At 53.4% G+C, this 14,958-nt stretch overlaps 5 protein-coding genes and 1 non-coding gene across 6 annotated transcripts; 5 read left to right on the top strand and 1 right to left on the bottom strand.

Annotated features, from left to right (window-relative positions):
* Positions 1-1,125: 1,125 nt before the first annotated feature.
* On the top strand, positions 1,126-1,224 carry BDP81DRAFT_t167. The gene has a single exon. It is a non-coding gene; the product is annotated as a tRNA-Pro (tRNA).
* Positions 1,225-1,552: 328 nt separating this feature from the next.
* On the top strand, positions 1,553-3,098 carry BDP81DRAFT_217024 (calmodulin). The gene is made up of 6 exons (XM_060582731.1): positions 1,553-1,803; positions 1,871-1,927; positions 2,094-2,109; positions 2,361-2,486; positions 2,561-2,773; positions 2,871-3,098. The coding sequence occupies exons 1-6, from the start codon at positions 1,801-1,803 to the stop codon at positions 2,903-2,905; spliced, it is 450 nt and encodes a 149-aa protein (XP_060445601.1). The 5' UTR covers positions 1,553-1,800; the 3' UTR covers positions 2,906-3,098.
* Positions 3,099-4,755: 1,657 nt separating this feature from the next.
* Positions 4,756-6,149, bottom strand: BDP81DRAFT_426419 (uncharacterized protein). The gene is made up of 2 exons (XM_060590292.1): positions 5,091-6,149; positions 4,756-5,002 (listed from the first exon to the last, which is right to left on the bottom strand). The coding sequence occupies exon 1, from the start codon at positions 5,853-5,855 to the stop codon at positions 5,241-5,243; it is 615 nt and encodes a 204-aa protein (XP_060445600.1). The 5' UTR covers positions 5,856-6,149; the 3' UTR covers positions 4,756-5,002; positions 5,091-5,240.
* Positions 6,150-6,473: 324 nt separating this feature from the next.
* BDP81DRAFT_318080 (coatamer subunit protein) lies at positions 6,474-8,996 on the top strand (the record flags this gene model as incomplete). The annotated part of the gene is made up of 1 exon (XM_060584323.1): positions 6,474-8,996. The coding sequence occupies one exon, from the start codon at positions 6,474-6,476 to the stop codon at positions 8,994-8,996; it is 2,523 nt and encodes an 840-aa protein (XP_060445599.1).
* Positions 8,997-10,740: 1,744 nt separating this feature from the next.
* On the top strand, positions 10,741-11,075 carry BDP81DRAFT_426415 (uncharacterized protein). The gene is made up of 2 exons (XM_060590291.1): positions 10,741-10,996; positions 11,054-11,075. Exon 1 carries the CDS (start codon positions 10,772-10,774, stop codon positions 10,934-10,936), a length of 165 nt encoding a protein of 54 aa, XP_060445598.1. The 5' UTR covers positions 10,741-10,771; the 3' UTR covers positions 10,937-10,996; positions 11,054-11,075.
* A 1,723-nt stretch (positions 11,076-12,798) lies between these two features.
* BDP81DRAFT_449104 (uncharacterized protein) lies at positions 12,799-14,670 on the top strand (the record flags this gene model as incomplete). The annotated part of the gene is made up of 2 exons (XM_060592365.1): positions 12,799-12,830; positions 13,014-14,670. The coding sequence occupies 2 exons, from the start codon at positions 12,799-12,801 to the stop codon at positions 14,668-14,670; spliced, it is 1,689 nt and encodes a 562-aa protein (XP_060445597.1).
* Positions 14,671-14,958: the final 288 nt, after the last annotated feature.

Below are 14,958 nucleotides of genomic sequence, written 5' to 3'. Positions count from 1 at the left end.
TCTGTGGAGGGGCTATGTCGTGAACGTAGTTTCGTCTGCTATCGGGGCGGGTACCCGGCACGGGAGCGGGAGAGCAGGGAGATCACACGGGGTAGAGGTACTTTTGAGAACTCTTGAAGCCAAAGGGACAGGAGAGAAACATTACCTTAAGAAATGCAACGGACAGGATAGGACGAAGAAATAATAGTGCGGGTCGGTCTCTAGGAGTGGGAATTGGCGGTGCGGAAAGCTCACCGCACGCGGCACACGTACGAGGGAAGGGCGTTATCGGAGGTCAAATTTTTTTTTCTTCCTTTCCTCTGGGGAGTCTGGGCTACGTTATCCAATGGGTGGGAGGTCGGTAGCGTCTCCCAACTCCCGGGGGTAAGGTAGGTCTCGCGTCGACTTGCTCGCTGGAAATGGCGTTGGCGGGGTCAATTCATCGGTGTATCGTAAGTTTTTCCTTCACCCCCAGGCGAGGGACAGGCCTGGGAGTTGTTGGCGTGCGGGCAGCTTGGCGCGGGGCCGACCGGTGCTTTTTTTTCGCCCATTCTCTTCCTTCCCCTGCGAGTCTGCGACCAGGAGTGGGATGGGGGGAGTCTGGAGGGGTCATCATGTAAGGTCAATGCCGTTGGTTGGGGGTCCGCCAGTTGGGAATAGTCGGGATCGGTAAGGTTGGTTCGCAGGTCGGCCGACAGTTGCATGAAGGGAAAGGTTTGGCGGTGGGTTAGGTGTCGCGGCAGTACGAGACGGACGTGGTCGCGTGGTCTTTCGACTTGGGGAGGCTTGGCTTTTCCGATGTAGGCGGCGGGCGGGTGGATGCGTTGGTCTTGCTCACAAGATGAAAATGGCACTTAACGATGGTTGTCCTGCAACTTGTGCAGCAGAGCCTTGGTTATCCTGGCCTCCCCTCGGCGATGCGCGATGGTTGATGGAAGATTGTCGACGTCATTCTTGCTGGCAATGTAATGGCGGGAAATGAAATCAGTGCGCTGGGCTTGTCGGGTTGAGCTCAAATAGCCGGCATTGTCCCCCAACTCAGGCGAAAGGCTGCTTCTCTCCCCGTCGTTTGCTTCAGCGATTGCACGTTGACGCCCTCGCAGTCTTAGCCGCGGTTGCGGTGATAATTTTCATCCAACAATATCAGGCCCAATGGTCTAGAGGTATGATTCGCCCTTCGGGTCTAAAAACCCTTCAGCATAGCTTGAATGGGCGAGGCCCCGCGTTCGAATCGCGGTTGGGCCCCTGATAACTTTTGCCGTTTTTGATGTTTTTGCCATCTACACGATAATATCGATCGATCTACAATGAATTAAGTAAGGTAAAAGACGTCGTCGAATTGCGATGCTCAAGGAGAGGAAAGCAAATTTGGTAGACAAATAATAGCAAATAAAAGTCAGGCACTCCCAGCCTTGAGCCGGACCGTGTCAAGCAGGTCCCATGTTCCATCCACTGTCAGTCGCTATGTATCGCCTGAGCCCATCAAACACAACACAGCAGGCCCAGTCACACATATCACATCACCACCACAAGGCTGACTTAATGATGACCGTTGGGCTTCTAAACAAGGAAACGTTGATGCAACCTAGACCATGGCCAGCCCAGCCCAACCCACCTTACCACCTTACTTACGGCTCTTTGTACAAGACCGTATGAATCCCCTTCCTCTTCCCACCACCCACACCGTGCGGGGTTCGAAGTCACATCCCCGCTTTCAGCTGTCCCACGCCGTCTTCCCTGTCTCAAACCACCTCTCACTCACCCAAATCTTCCTTCACAAACAAAATCCAGTCACCCAAAAAAAGACAACCACATAAAAAGATGGTGAGAATTCGCATCTTCAGTTTAATGAGAGACTATCAATGAGCTGCAGCTGACATGCATTTGACAGGCTGCACAGTTGACTCAAGAGCAAAGGGCGCAGTACAAGGAGGTGTTTGACCTCTTCGTAAGTTCTCACTGACCCCTCCGTCACTCTCTCATGGGCTGCCTCAATGCCCCTCCCCCTTTCCACCTTTCCATCAGGCTGGCGGCGCATTGTGAGGAGTTTGCGCAACATGCTCTTCAGACCTCAAATCGATCATCTTTACTAACATATTATCTGCGCAAAATAGGACAAGGATGGGACAGGTCAGTTTTATATTCTTCCACGAACCCTTTGATTTTTGGTTTGCTTCGCCTCCTTCCATCGACAAACTGGGGGGTCATTGAAACTCGACTTGAACCCTCTTTGGTAGGATGAGCGCGGGAGAGGGGAGTGGCTTAGACTCTTTTTTCCATCTCATCTTGCTCTTTCATTTTATTTTATACCCTTCTTGTTTTATATGCGATTCCTCTATTGTTTTTCCATCCCATCACGGAAATTGACATTGTCCCTGCAGGTGACATCACCGCCCAGGAGCTTGGCGAGGTGATGAGGTCCCTCGGCCTCAACCCCAGCGACACCGAGTTGAACGACATGGTCAACGAGGTCGATGCCGACAACAATGGCACCATTGACTTCAACGGTGAGATGGAACCGCCTCCGCCTTCTCGAGACCCTATCCTCTGGGATACGTATGCTGACGGATTCTGACTTTAGAGTTCCTTAACTTGATGGCGCAAAAGGTGCAGGTCGGCGACGCCGAGGAGGAGCTCAAGAACGCTTTCAAGGTGTTTGACCGCGACGGCAGCGGCACCATCTCGGCCGAGGAGCTGCGCCACGTGCTCACCTCCTTGGGCGAGAACATGACTGCGGCGGAGATTGATGAGATGATTCAAATGGCCGACAAGGATGGTGATGGATCAATTGACTGTGAGAAGACTTCCACTCAGTCCCTTCTCTCGTTTCTCCAGCTTTGTCCATAGCTGGGCTGGGTGTTGTGATTGATGCTGACTGATTTTCGCAACAGACGACGAGTTTGCCTCAATCATGATGAGAGAGTAACAGAAAAGAAGAAAAAGGGGGACTTGTGGGTTTCTTGGCGGTGATATCCATCGTTCAGTATTTTGTTTCTTTGGGTTTCGGTCCGGTTATGTGGGTAGAGCGAAATCTGCCTAGTTTCTCTTTGGACCTATGGGTTGGTCTCAATATCACGATACTCTCACGATGTGGGATCTTGGAATGATCGACAACGAACAGCTCGTGTCCCCTTTTCCGTCCTCGTGATTGGTCTCCCTTGAGGTCTGGCATGCCAGTGGTCTTTCCACTGAGCGAAGAAAGGCTATTTCGCATGGTTGGGGGTGAGGCCATGTCAATTTCGCGTCGCCAAAGTATTCAAGGCTGTTGAACTCCGGCTCAGTGTCGCTTGTGCCTGGCTTAGAACTCACGAGCTACAGCTGCGCATTATCATCGTCCTCAAGTTGGGTTCGCTTGTCAAAGTTCAGTAGGGATTGCTCAGCAGCGAAATCTTCACCAAGAGCTCTTGGTCTTCCATACCACGATGTGCGGCCCAACCAACCCATTGGAGAGCTGGAAACGACGTCAATCAGCGCTCGGTTTCGCGTATGTTGGGTGGCGTAGCACGTAAACGGTATTGCCAGAGGATGGATATCAGTCTGCCCCCCTATACTTTCGTCCAACCAGTTGACCAGGCTTGTTATGAACGTACAGCTTCGTCGTTCATTGCTCTCTTTCGTTAACTCTATCCGCATCTTCGGCAAATATCCCAGAAGGACCACGGTGCTCATTTTGAGCCTATGTTGCCAGAGGGCTGTCTATTCTCGGCTTGGGACTTTCGCACATCCAAGCTACATGTATTGGCAGAGGATTCTTTCCGAAGTCAAATGTCTTTTGATCTCCTGCTATTCCATTTTCGACGCATATGAGCAGCCAAGCTATTTGACCAAGAGTATAAATATCAGCTTTGCATCCTTTTCTGTCCGAGACTTTCGGACAGACAATGTGGCCAGAGTACAAAGGTAATTGGTATTCTTCTGTTCTCGATTCGAGGCTTTTAGGTAGCCAACAGCCCTCCAAACGACCCGCAATGGCAGACTCTAGCGGGGGTTCGTTCTCTGTGTCCTTTTTAAAGGGGTCCCTGTATCGCCAGGAGATGACGAATAACTTCTGTCCTTATCTATCTGAAACTTGCGTGTACCGAAATGGCGTTGCTAAAGGCTAATCCTGTTATTCATGGTCATCTCGCGTTGAGGTATTCCAGGGCGAATCCTCGCTAAATGCCAAAGAAGGAAGGGTATTGAAGTTCAAGTACAGCTCGTATGGCGAGAGGTCGATATGTCGTACGAGTGTGAGAACCCACCTGCTACCCAGCGATCAGGGCTGGCAAACCTGGCAGCTCTTCAAGCGGTATAAGTTGCGTGACGCGCTGTGTCATTTCATTTACGAGAACCCTTCTCAGTGAGGTCAATGACCAGCGTGTCGGTCGAGTCGAACAGCCATCCCTCAGTCCTAGCCCGGCCGTGGAGCAAACTGCCAGAGTGTGAGGCAAGATGTACCAAGGGACAGAAGTTGCTTCTTTTCATCTGAAGCCGAAAACCAGCAAATTTGCCGCCTCACTTCTGGCCCTGAGGCATCACAAACACCAGGCCCAAAGGGTTGCCTAGCCAGACCGTCCGCCTCACACCTTCCCGTCCACGAGAAAGGTATATATCCCCCCTCAATTCCATTCCTGTCACCAGCACAGCAGGCGCCCCCTAGGTCGGGGGTCAGGTCAAACTGTGGCGTGGTGGTGGAGTGGTTAATGGTCAACAACTTCGCCAACCAGCCTACTCGACGACAGGCTCAGCGCATACCCGAGTTCGAATCCCAGCATGAGCACCATAAATTTCCCAGTATGAGCACCAAGAGATGTAGCCCCCAGTTTAGCACCGGGGGGGCGAACTCTTTTGTCTTTTTAGATCTCTAAATACTTAGTTATTATAGAAAAAGGGTATGTAAGTAGTAATGGGACTTGCCAATCTTTGAAGGTATTTCTATTAACACTACGTACGCTCAGCACCGTTACATAGTAATAGTATATACTTCTAAGGAGAATACCCCGCCGGCGCCGAGAGGGGCCACTAAAGTAGACGACAAGAGAGGCTAGAGAGAAGCAATGTGATTAGCGACGTCTTATGTAAGAGGCCTAGCCATTGTATGGCTGGAACTGGTTGCAGAGAGGCCAACTCACGCTTTATTAACGACTGAATAACAACTCATCTACCCTGCCAGACTGACTGTATGGTACGTGTGCCTACCTTTGAAGTTTCCATCATTTGACGAATCGCCAAGCGGGAGCAATATTTTCGCCGGCGGCTATCCATCCCAAGAAAGGCGCAAACTACCATTGTGGCTCTGCTTTAATGGGAATGACCACATCTTGATGTTTCGGTTGATCCCAAAAGGAAGCCGCATGTGGTGGTTCGGTTCTCCATGACCAGACGGCCTGGTCTTGATGAATCAGGAACCCCATATCCATCCCTCCAAGCTCCTTCACTTCCACAACAATTTTAGCCCGCCATTTCGGGTCAGGGGAGTCGTCTTGGAAACCAATCTGGCCCTCCCAGTTTCCCCAGGGATTCTGGCGCTCGACTTCCCATCTTTGGTATTCACTCCAATGGGTCACCAACATGCGATAGTGGAGGCGGAAAGCGTCAAAAATGTTGTAAATGAACTGGAGGATCCAGTTGTCGAAGAACGCCGTTCGTTGATGAAACCTTTCATACCACTCCATAGCTTCATCTACAGTGTCTATGCGCGGATGGAGATGTTCTCTGCTTGGCGGTGTCGGTCCGCGTTGAGAAGTTGTGTGGTACATTAATCTCATCCAGTCGGTGCGTGAGATTAACTCGAATGGTCGTGTGGGACCTCCATGCCCTTCTTCTTGGACGTGCTGGGACAGAATATCGGTCGAGTTGGCTGCGTTCATATTGTCGAGATCTATGGCAGGGTCCATCTTGGTAAGGTGGAGGTGTCGAAGACCCTCTTTATCGGATGCGCTGTGCGGTAATATCGTAGGTATAGAGCAAGACGTTCCAGTGAGTGTCAATCAGTGTCTTTCTTGTCGGAAGCGGTTCGGGGCAGGTAGTACGAGAGCGCTGGGACGGAGAAGGTTATATATCAAAAGTAAGGTTCTGTTGCTGGAGCATCCTTTTATATCAGAACACTACACATCTCCATAAACTACTGCCTAGGACACATGGCGCACCATGACGTATCAAGCACAGCTCTTATCGTGGCTTGAAGCTTCCACCGAAGCTGTGAACTTAATATCACATCGCATCGTACACACAAGGTGCGAAGTCAGGAAAGTGTGGCTCAAAATGGGTCAAGCCACATCGGAAAGTGGCATTGAGCAGGACAGTGCGAGAATATCGCTTCTCCGCTACTACACAGTGCATACCGCGATCTGCATAGGTTCACGGGCGCACTTACAGAGCGCTACCTTGGCCTTCTTCTGCAACTTCACGAATACCATCAATTGCGATCCACGACTACGCGCCTCTCCCGATCACGGAAGATTCCCATAGACTACGACTATGCGACAAGAAGCTCCACAGCTGTACCGGTAGCGATGTCATCGACAAAGAACCTCGTCGAATTTCCCGACGTGGAGGCGAAGCTTCAGAAACCATCCAAGCAATCCGCGTTCGAGAAACAAAGAGCCGAAGCCGAAGCTAAAAAGGCCCGCGAGGCTGCCGAAACCGCCGCAGTGTACCAGGACTTTGTCAAGAGTTTCGATCACGATGATGACGACGACCCGAGAACCGGCCGGTTTGGCTCGATGCCCTCACAAAGACCCCAGCCCAAGGTCCCTGGGTTTGGCGGCGTTCCGTTGGGCGCACCTGCACCATCCAAGCGACACTTTGGCGCATCGAATCCCAAGAGCGGCCCAGGTAGTCTAGGTCCTACTCCGAGCTTCAAGAGCGGCCCAGGAAGCTTGGGGCCTCCGCCAGGCTCGCTTGGACGGAAGAGAGGCTTCGACGCATACCGACAGGAGAGGGAAAGAGATGGCAGGCTCGGGTTCGAGGAAAGGGAGGAGCCGACTTCGGTCGCCAAGGTCTTCCACAACAGTGACGATGAGGACGAAGGCAAATCGGACTCGAGAGCTGAGGAAGTTGCAGTGGCCAGACCTACGTTGCGTCTTTCTCAGCTGCCGCCTGGAACATCACCTGCTTTCATCAAGTCATTGATCCCGACAAGCCTCAATGTTGAACACGTCAAGATTTTACCGCCTATGGGACCTTCAGGCACGGAGAAAAAATGCGCCGTGGCCATTGTCACACTATCGCCAGACACGCCGGCGACAGATCTGGACGCAGTCGTAAGCTCGCTACAAAATCGCTACTTAGGTTACGGTTGTTACCTATCGTTGCACCGGCATCTATCCTCGACAGTCGCAACCGCAACGACATCGACACTGGGTGGCACATCTGCTGGATCGCAACCTTTTGGTGCCAAGCCTGTGTCACAGCAGACAGCACCCGGTAATGCGACAACACAGCATGCCTTCCATCGAGGGTTTGCGCCGCCAACCTCGTATGCCCCAAATATTGGTGGAGCAATTAATCGGAGCACTATTCTTCACGTGCCTGTCAAGCCCCCAAACGATGTCAAGATGGTACAACTTATCAACAAGACCATCGAATCGGTTCTCGAGCACGGCGTGGAGTTTGAGGCTTTGCTAATGAGCCGTTCAGAGGTTCAACGGGAGGCAAAATGGGCTTGGATCTGGGACGCTCGCAGCGAAGGAGGTATCTGGTACCGATGGCGCTTATGGGAGATCGTCACAGGAGCGTCTGCTCGGAGCAACAAGGGACGGTATCTACCGCTCTTTGATGGCAGCCACGCCTGGAAAGCTCCAGAGAAAGGTCTGCCGTTCGAGTTCGTCACAGAACTTGATGAGTTCGTATCCGAATCGGAGTATAACTCCTCAGACGACGAGGACTTTGACGGGGAGAACCGCGAGAATCAGACTCAGGGGCCTGAAGCAGAGGCTACCTTCCTGAACCCCCTCGACAAAGCAAAGCTTACCCATCTCTTATCACGCTTGCCTACAACTTTATCGAAAATTCGGAAAGGAGATGTCGCCCGAGTGACAGCTTTTGCCCTTACACACGCAAGCCGGGGTGCCAAAGAGGTCGTCGATATGATCGTCTCGAACGTAGAAAAGCCCTTTGCACTGACGGCGGCCAACCCAGAGTTTCAGTCGAATGGCAAAGAGAAGGGCAGACAAAGGGATGATTCAGAGCCGCCTGAAGCTGAGCCGGAAGAGAAAGCCGAGAAGGAGGGGCCCGATACCAGCGGTGCAAGCCTTGTGGGACTATACATTGTCAGCGACGTGCTATCGGCCTCCTCTAGTAGCGGTATTCAGCGCGCTTGGCGGTATCGACAGATCTTCGAAGGAGCACTCAAAGAGCGCCAGACCTTTGAGGGTCTGGGGCTGATGGCTGAGAAGCTAAACTGGGGCCGACTGCGGGCTGAGAAGTGGAAACGAAGCGTTGGTCTAGTCCTGAGCCTTTGGGAGGGTTGGTGTGTCTTTCCGACAGAGAGTCAGGAACTATTTGCCAAAAGTTTCGAAAGCCCGCCATCTTCAAAGACACAAGAGCAGATTGAAGATGACGCAGCCAAGAAGGGTAGATGGAAGGTGGTCGAGAAGACCTCGATGCCGGCCGCGGATTTTGCCACAACGCGTACCCTTGACCAGAGAGCGCCAGAGCCAACAGCTGACAAGGAAGAGGAGGATGTCGAAGGCGAACCAATGGACGAGGAGGATGTTGCCGGTGAACCCATGGAAGAAGACGATGTCATGGGTGAACCAATGAGCGAGGAGGATGTGGAGGGTGAGCCCATGGTGGATGATGATGTCGAGGGGGAGCCGATGGAAGAGGACGCAACCGAAACGGCAAAGGATCAGTCACCATTGGGCGAGGCCAGCAGCAAGGTAGAAGCAGCAGCAGCAGAGACCGCGGAGACTGACGACACACATACTGCCGGACGTTTGCAATTCTCAGCCCAGCCAAAGGGACAGCCTCGGAAACGGATGAGAGCCGTGGACATGTTTGCTGACTCTGGGGATTCGGATGAGGGCAACTAGCCGCGCGTGGCGAGACGCGGGCGCTGGTTCTTGAAGTAGGCCAAGACGAACCAGGGGCGAGGCGGCGGGCTTGGGACGATTGATAAAAACTGCTCACCCTATGAAGATTCAGGGTTATCTGAAGAATCGTATTGTAAACGCATGTGTCTTGACTGGGCCGTGAGCGGGACGGGGTATATGTGGGAGGGATATGGCAGCCGTCTTGCAGAGGACGACGGGGCGGCATCCAAGTTTGGGCTGCCCGGTGCCGCTTAGAGAGAGCGCGGCATGGCGATGCATAAAGGGTGATGGGCAGACAGGTCCATACGGATATATGAACGGGACGAGATATGACGGCATAAGTGAAGAGTCAGGTTGACGGGTTTACCAACGCACCCATGAGAGCCGTCTATGTATTATACAGGTCTCTCTTTCTCTCGCTTTAGCAAAGATATCCAACCCAGCGTAAAGTTACGGCGGAGAAAGAAAGAACGAAGCCGTCTTAATGCCATCTACACAGCGAGCTACCTCCAATGCCGGCGAAATGCGGTTGCATCACAAGTTCCCACCTGGACATACCTCGGGGTATCTTTTTCTGGCTGACTTTTTATTTTTTTATTTTTTACAAGCGCTACGCCTGCACAGCCATGGATACGCATTCTTCGTATGAAGTGGTTTCTTGTTGGTGCCTCGCAGAGAAAGAGAGAGAAAGAGGGGTGGTGCCAGTGGGAAATGGTCGTTCGACGACCGTCTCGTTTGGTGAATTTTTGGTGGTGCCCGGATCCGGCCAATCAAAACTTGCTCACCTCCCTTGCCTCTCGAGCCTCTGACGGTGGAGTAGGTATGTAGTCGGATTTTTTACTTGCTCGCTCCCACCCTCCTTACGGTGACGACGGTCTTTCTCGCCTTTTTTTATTCCCCACGCTCGAGTTTCCTGATCTAGAGAGTTTGGCCGGGGGAAATGCATTCTTTTCATGGATTTGATTTGAAGGCTCGGAATGCTCGAGGTTGAGCATTGAGCATTCGGAACCTGGGCGCGATATCTGTGCGCGGCTGTGGACGACTAACACGGGGATGATGGGGGGGGGGGGGGGGGGGGGGAACCACCTCACTGGGACTGTGAAGGCTTGTGACGACACACGAGAATGGGATCAAGTCCGACAGGGATGGCGCATAGAGATATTCGGTTTATTACGCAGTAAATAAGAGGTTCTCTATGTACCGAGTTCCGACCTTTTTTATTATTATTATTATTTATTTTATTTTTTATGGGTGACCTGACTCCCCGGCCTGAAGCCTGGATGGGGAACATGAGTCTGAGTCTGGGCCGACCGCGGACTCGGCACCGACTCGCGGGAGTGAGAGGAGGAGCCAGTCAGATGGTCGGTCGTGATGTGTGAGCGTGTGTGTGTGGTCGCACAGGATTATTGGAGTCTGGACCCTTGACTTTATGTATAGTTCCTCTGATGATGGAGTTTCTCATGTTAAGATGCAAGAATGACACGAAGAAGAAATATGACCGATAATGCCTGCTTCCCACCACCTCGGTGGTCTGTCACCGGGTGCGGACAACAAGAATGGAGATATTGTTAGGTAGCCGCGGTGGGTGAGAAAACGGGAACTCGGTACTAAACGGCGATCCAGAGTTAGCTTCTTATCGAGTTGGGCAGCGTATCCCGGCAGAGAAAAAGGAGCAGCGCGGCTTATTCTATAGCCGGAGCTTTTTCTCTAGTCAGCCACATCTCTCTCACCTCTCTCTCTCTCTCTCTCTCTCTCTCCTTCTTCTCCCTTTCTCGATGCGATGTGTATTGTGCTGGCTGGTAGGTAGTATATTCAGCATCTTACACTACCTCGAGCACCCGCCGACGGTGAGGGAAATAGACGCTCGGGACGCTTCTGCGGCGAACGCCATCTCAACGTGGGAAGCGCGCCGACTTCCAGCCCAAAGAGTACGGGCTTGACGGGCTGAGGTTAAGTCCCAACCGCGCCCCGGCTTACCATTCTGAGCACACGCAGCAGAGGTGAGTTGCCAGTACTGCTGGGTTGGCCCTGCTATGCTGTGGGATAACGTGCCTTAGAGTTGGTTAGAAAGTTGCCGTCAAAAAAGCTTGCTCCGAACACCGAGTGAGAGAGTGAGAGATAACGAGAAGGGATCATTTAGGGTCATCTCATGTTCGACTCATATAAGGCATTGAGGCAGGCTGTGAGAGAACTTGATGTGTGAGCTCGGATTGTAAGACGAGGTTGAGGTGGCATAGCCGGAAAGGGTATCTGTCTGTGTACTTGTCCCGTGGGCTCAGGTAGACGGACAGGGCATGGCATGCCGTCTGTGATGAGAGCTGCAGACAGACCCCTCCTCCCGCCCGGGCTTTCATCACACGTTCTCAGGTAAGCATGCTCGTCAGTACGCTGTAGGCACTGAGCATTCAGTCTCTGTACTTTTGAAGATTATCTCTGTCATCTCTTGTGTATGTACTGTGGTAGAGTAGGGTATCCGAACAAGGCGGAAAGAGAAGCAGGCGGCGGACAGCAAGACATGTAATAAACCCCCGCACGTGGGGCTGTTTCGATGCGCTACCGGGATCCTCAACTGGCTCGCTCACCCCCCTCCCGCCCGCCGCGCCCCATCCATTGTCCACACCCACCGTCCACGCCGCTGTTGCTCGTGCTTCTCTTGCCGCTGCTGGGGGCTCGGAACTGGTACTCACAGTCTCATACCTACTGAGGTGGGCTGGACTACCTTAGACGATGCCAAGGACCAAGGTAGGACATCGAGAATAGGGGCCGCTAGTGCTGGTAAGGGACCCAGAGCTACCCGAGAAGAGGCAAGTGCCTTTACGCAGTAATTAAGGTAGGTAGGTACCCAAGGTAGGTTGGGAGTTGTGACTCTTGATGGATTCGGATCGGGGGAAGGAGCGAGGAAGAGGAGGAAAGAAAGGACCTGCCTTGACTGCTTCAAGTCAAGTTACCTTACCTAAGTCTTACTCGACTCGAGCAGGTGCTGCTGGTGTTGTTCCTTCCTCAGTCACTGTGGACTATCCGTACCGGCCAAACCCCGTCTCCTCCGACGTCCTTTCCCCCCCAAACGGTCCACTGGGCCGTTTCCTGTTCCCACGGTCGCTGTTACCGTACCACCTCACTCACTACCACTACCACTACCACTACCAGGGCAGGTCAGGTAAAGGTAGCAACGATTCCACTGCTTTGCCGACCCGGCGGTTCCTTCTGAATCTGCTTTCCTTCAATACCCAGAAACCCGCCCTTACACACCATTGCGCGCAGCTTTAAACCTCTTCACGCTCGAAACGCCGCTCGTTTCTCTCGCCAATCTCCAGCTCCTTCCAATCCCGCACTCCTCACCTCGACATCGTTACCGAATTGCTTTGCGCTGCAAGCCCCACGACCAATTATACCGCCGCCGTCCGTTCAACCATCACGTGGCCACTCTTGCCCGCTGAGCCGATTTCACCCAACGTTGCCGGGTACATAGCTCGCTTTCTTGCGTCGCAAAAAGCCCAGCAGAGAGATCCAGCAGCGGCCACGAGCCAAACGACGACCAGAACCAGAACCGAGACTCGACGACCGCCGCCGCCGCACCTTGAGAGCTGGCTCCCGCCTTCATGTTCCACGCCGCCGCTCACTCCCACCGTCCGAGGTCTACTGGGGTCGACGCCTAAGCGAGCGAGATTCATCGCAGCTTTTCAGTTTTGCAATCACTTTTTGAGAAACCTTCAGGCTCTATCTCAATCTGGACAATCGCCAAATTCTCTTTCGCCCTCACGTATCACAGCAACCTTGAGAGCCACCCCCACCACAGCCCACCATGCCGCTCATCAACGGCCAGAAGATGGCTTGGTAAGTCGCAACGTCCTCTTTCTTGCGTCCCAGTCCTCCGGCGTCACTCCTTCTTTTCGCTTCTTCCTCGTCGTGTTTACCCTCGTCTACCACGAGACGCGCGACTTCTGTGCCCATCCTTGGAACCCCGCATCCTGCTTTCTAATGGACACCGAGCTGACGATTTCGCTCTCCGCCCTTCAGCGAGCCATGCATCCGTGGTCATCGCTCCACCAAATGCACCCATGCGAATGAACGTTTGATGGTCCCTGTTCGAAAGCCCGGCAGACCTTTGAGCACTTGTCCTCATCCCCCCGCCCGCGGTTGCGGCTGTGGTAGTGTAACGGCCGCCATCCCGAGAAAGCAGAAATGCGGCTGCGGTTCCAGCAACGCCGGAACGCCCGCAGATTCACCCAGTGTCGTCAAGGCAGAATCGCCTGCGAGTGACACCCCGCCAATGTCTCCGACCAAGGCATCCGCTGCCTCTTTTCGCATACAAAAATCCGCCCCCAAAGCGACCAGTCGCAAGCAGTCGTTCGACCCCGTGAATCTCGAGAGGATGGATGCCGCCAATATCAACATATTGCCGCCCTACGACATAGCTCAAGCGAATCACGTGCCACACGCCAATGGCGGCATGCCGGGCATACCCACACCGAGAAACGGGATGGAATACGGCGGTATGACCATGATGGGCGGTGTTAACGGCGGGTTCCATCAACCCATCATGTATCCAATGTTCCCACAGCAGATGCCCGCGCCCATGTTTCCCCCAGGACCCGCCATGTCGATGCCTCAGCCGAATGCCGTGTCACCAGCCGTCAATACACCACAAACTGCGACAACGCCCGTTCCGATGGCAGCGTCGAATGGGGGATCTTGTTGCTCAGGAAAGGTCAACGGGACGCCGAAGCCCCCCCCTCCGCCCTCGCTGACGAGCACCAGCACGGGTGGCTCATGTTGCTCAGGGCCGAGCAAAGCCGAGGGGAACTCAACACAGCCTTCTAGTGTCAGCTCGAGCCCCAAGACGCAACCAAAGCCAAAGACGGGTGGCTGTTGCTCCAGCAAGGCGCCTGCAATAGACACAAATGTACATCATATGTCGAACGGCCACATGTCGCCGTCGAGCGCCATAGCCATGTCACCTTTCCAGACACCTACCGCCATGCCTCAGGGCATGTTCAACTCGTACTTTCAACCGACAATCTTCACATACCCGCCTCAATACGGATCTTGGATGTCACCGCTGCAGCCTGCTCAGTGGAAGCAGCAGATGGAGGCGCAGCAGTATGGACACCCAATTCCGCAGCCGGCCGCGTACGGCATGCCGAACTCGCTCTTTACCCCAGATGGCACAACCCCGATGATGCCCGAATCAACATCACACATGTGTAGCTGTGGCGACGGCTGCCAGTGTGTGGGCTGCGCGGCTCACCCTTACAACGATGCGACGCAAGACTACGTGCGATCCGCATACACCAGCATGCTGGACGACTCTTACGGAATGACGAATGGCACGAATGGCACGAATGGCACGAATGACACGAATGGCACGAATGGCACGAACGGCACGAATGGGCACTCGGAGACGGCGACGACCAACGGGACTGGCGCCCGTGGAATGGATGTACACACGAATGGCGAAAATGGGGGTTCTCCTGCTGGTCCGCAAACGCCTTCCGATGCAGCCTCAGTGTTGAGTGAAGAGCAGGCACTGTCGGCGAACGACTTCTTCTTCGTGACATATCCGTTCAACGGTGACGGATGCGCTGGCGAGACGTCCTCATGCCCATGCGGCGATGATTGTCAGTGCCTCGGCTGTTCGATACACAACAATTCGCCCATACCCGAATCAGGATGAGGAGTGCTCGGGTGTGTCGAGCTGGGATCCGTAAAGGATTAGGTTTTGCGGGATGTTTTACCCTCGACGATGGATAGGAGGGGGAGTCTTTGACAAGGTCGGCATTGTTCAGCCGTTTCTCGATTTGCATACGCGGTGTTTGGAACGATACCCTCTACTAGCCGCATCGCAGTACTGATATAACAAGTATTTGCTCATAGAACGTTTGGCGACTCGGTGATTGAAATCGAATCAGAAACTATTCAAGCCTTTCCTCGAGTACCTTGCGCAGTGAAGCTAATAATGAGT

The sequence above is a fragment of the Colletotrichum phormii genome, assembly GCF_030913505.1.
Source record: "Colletotrichum phormii strain CBS 102054 chromosome Unknown BDP81scaffold_9, whole genome shotgun sequence".
Taxonomy (NCBI): Eukaryota; Fungi; Ascomycota; class Sordariomycetes; order Glomerellales; family Glomerellaceae; genus Colletotrichum; species Colletotrichum phormii.
The sequence above is the reverse complement of the archived record's forward strand: the minus strand, read 5'-3'. Positions and strand labels throughout refer to the sequence as shown.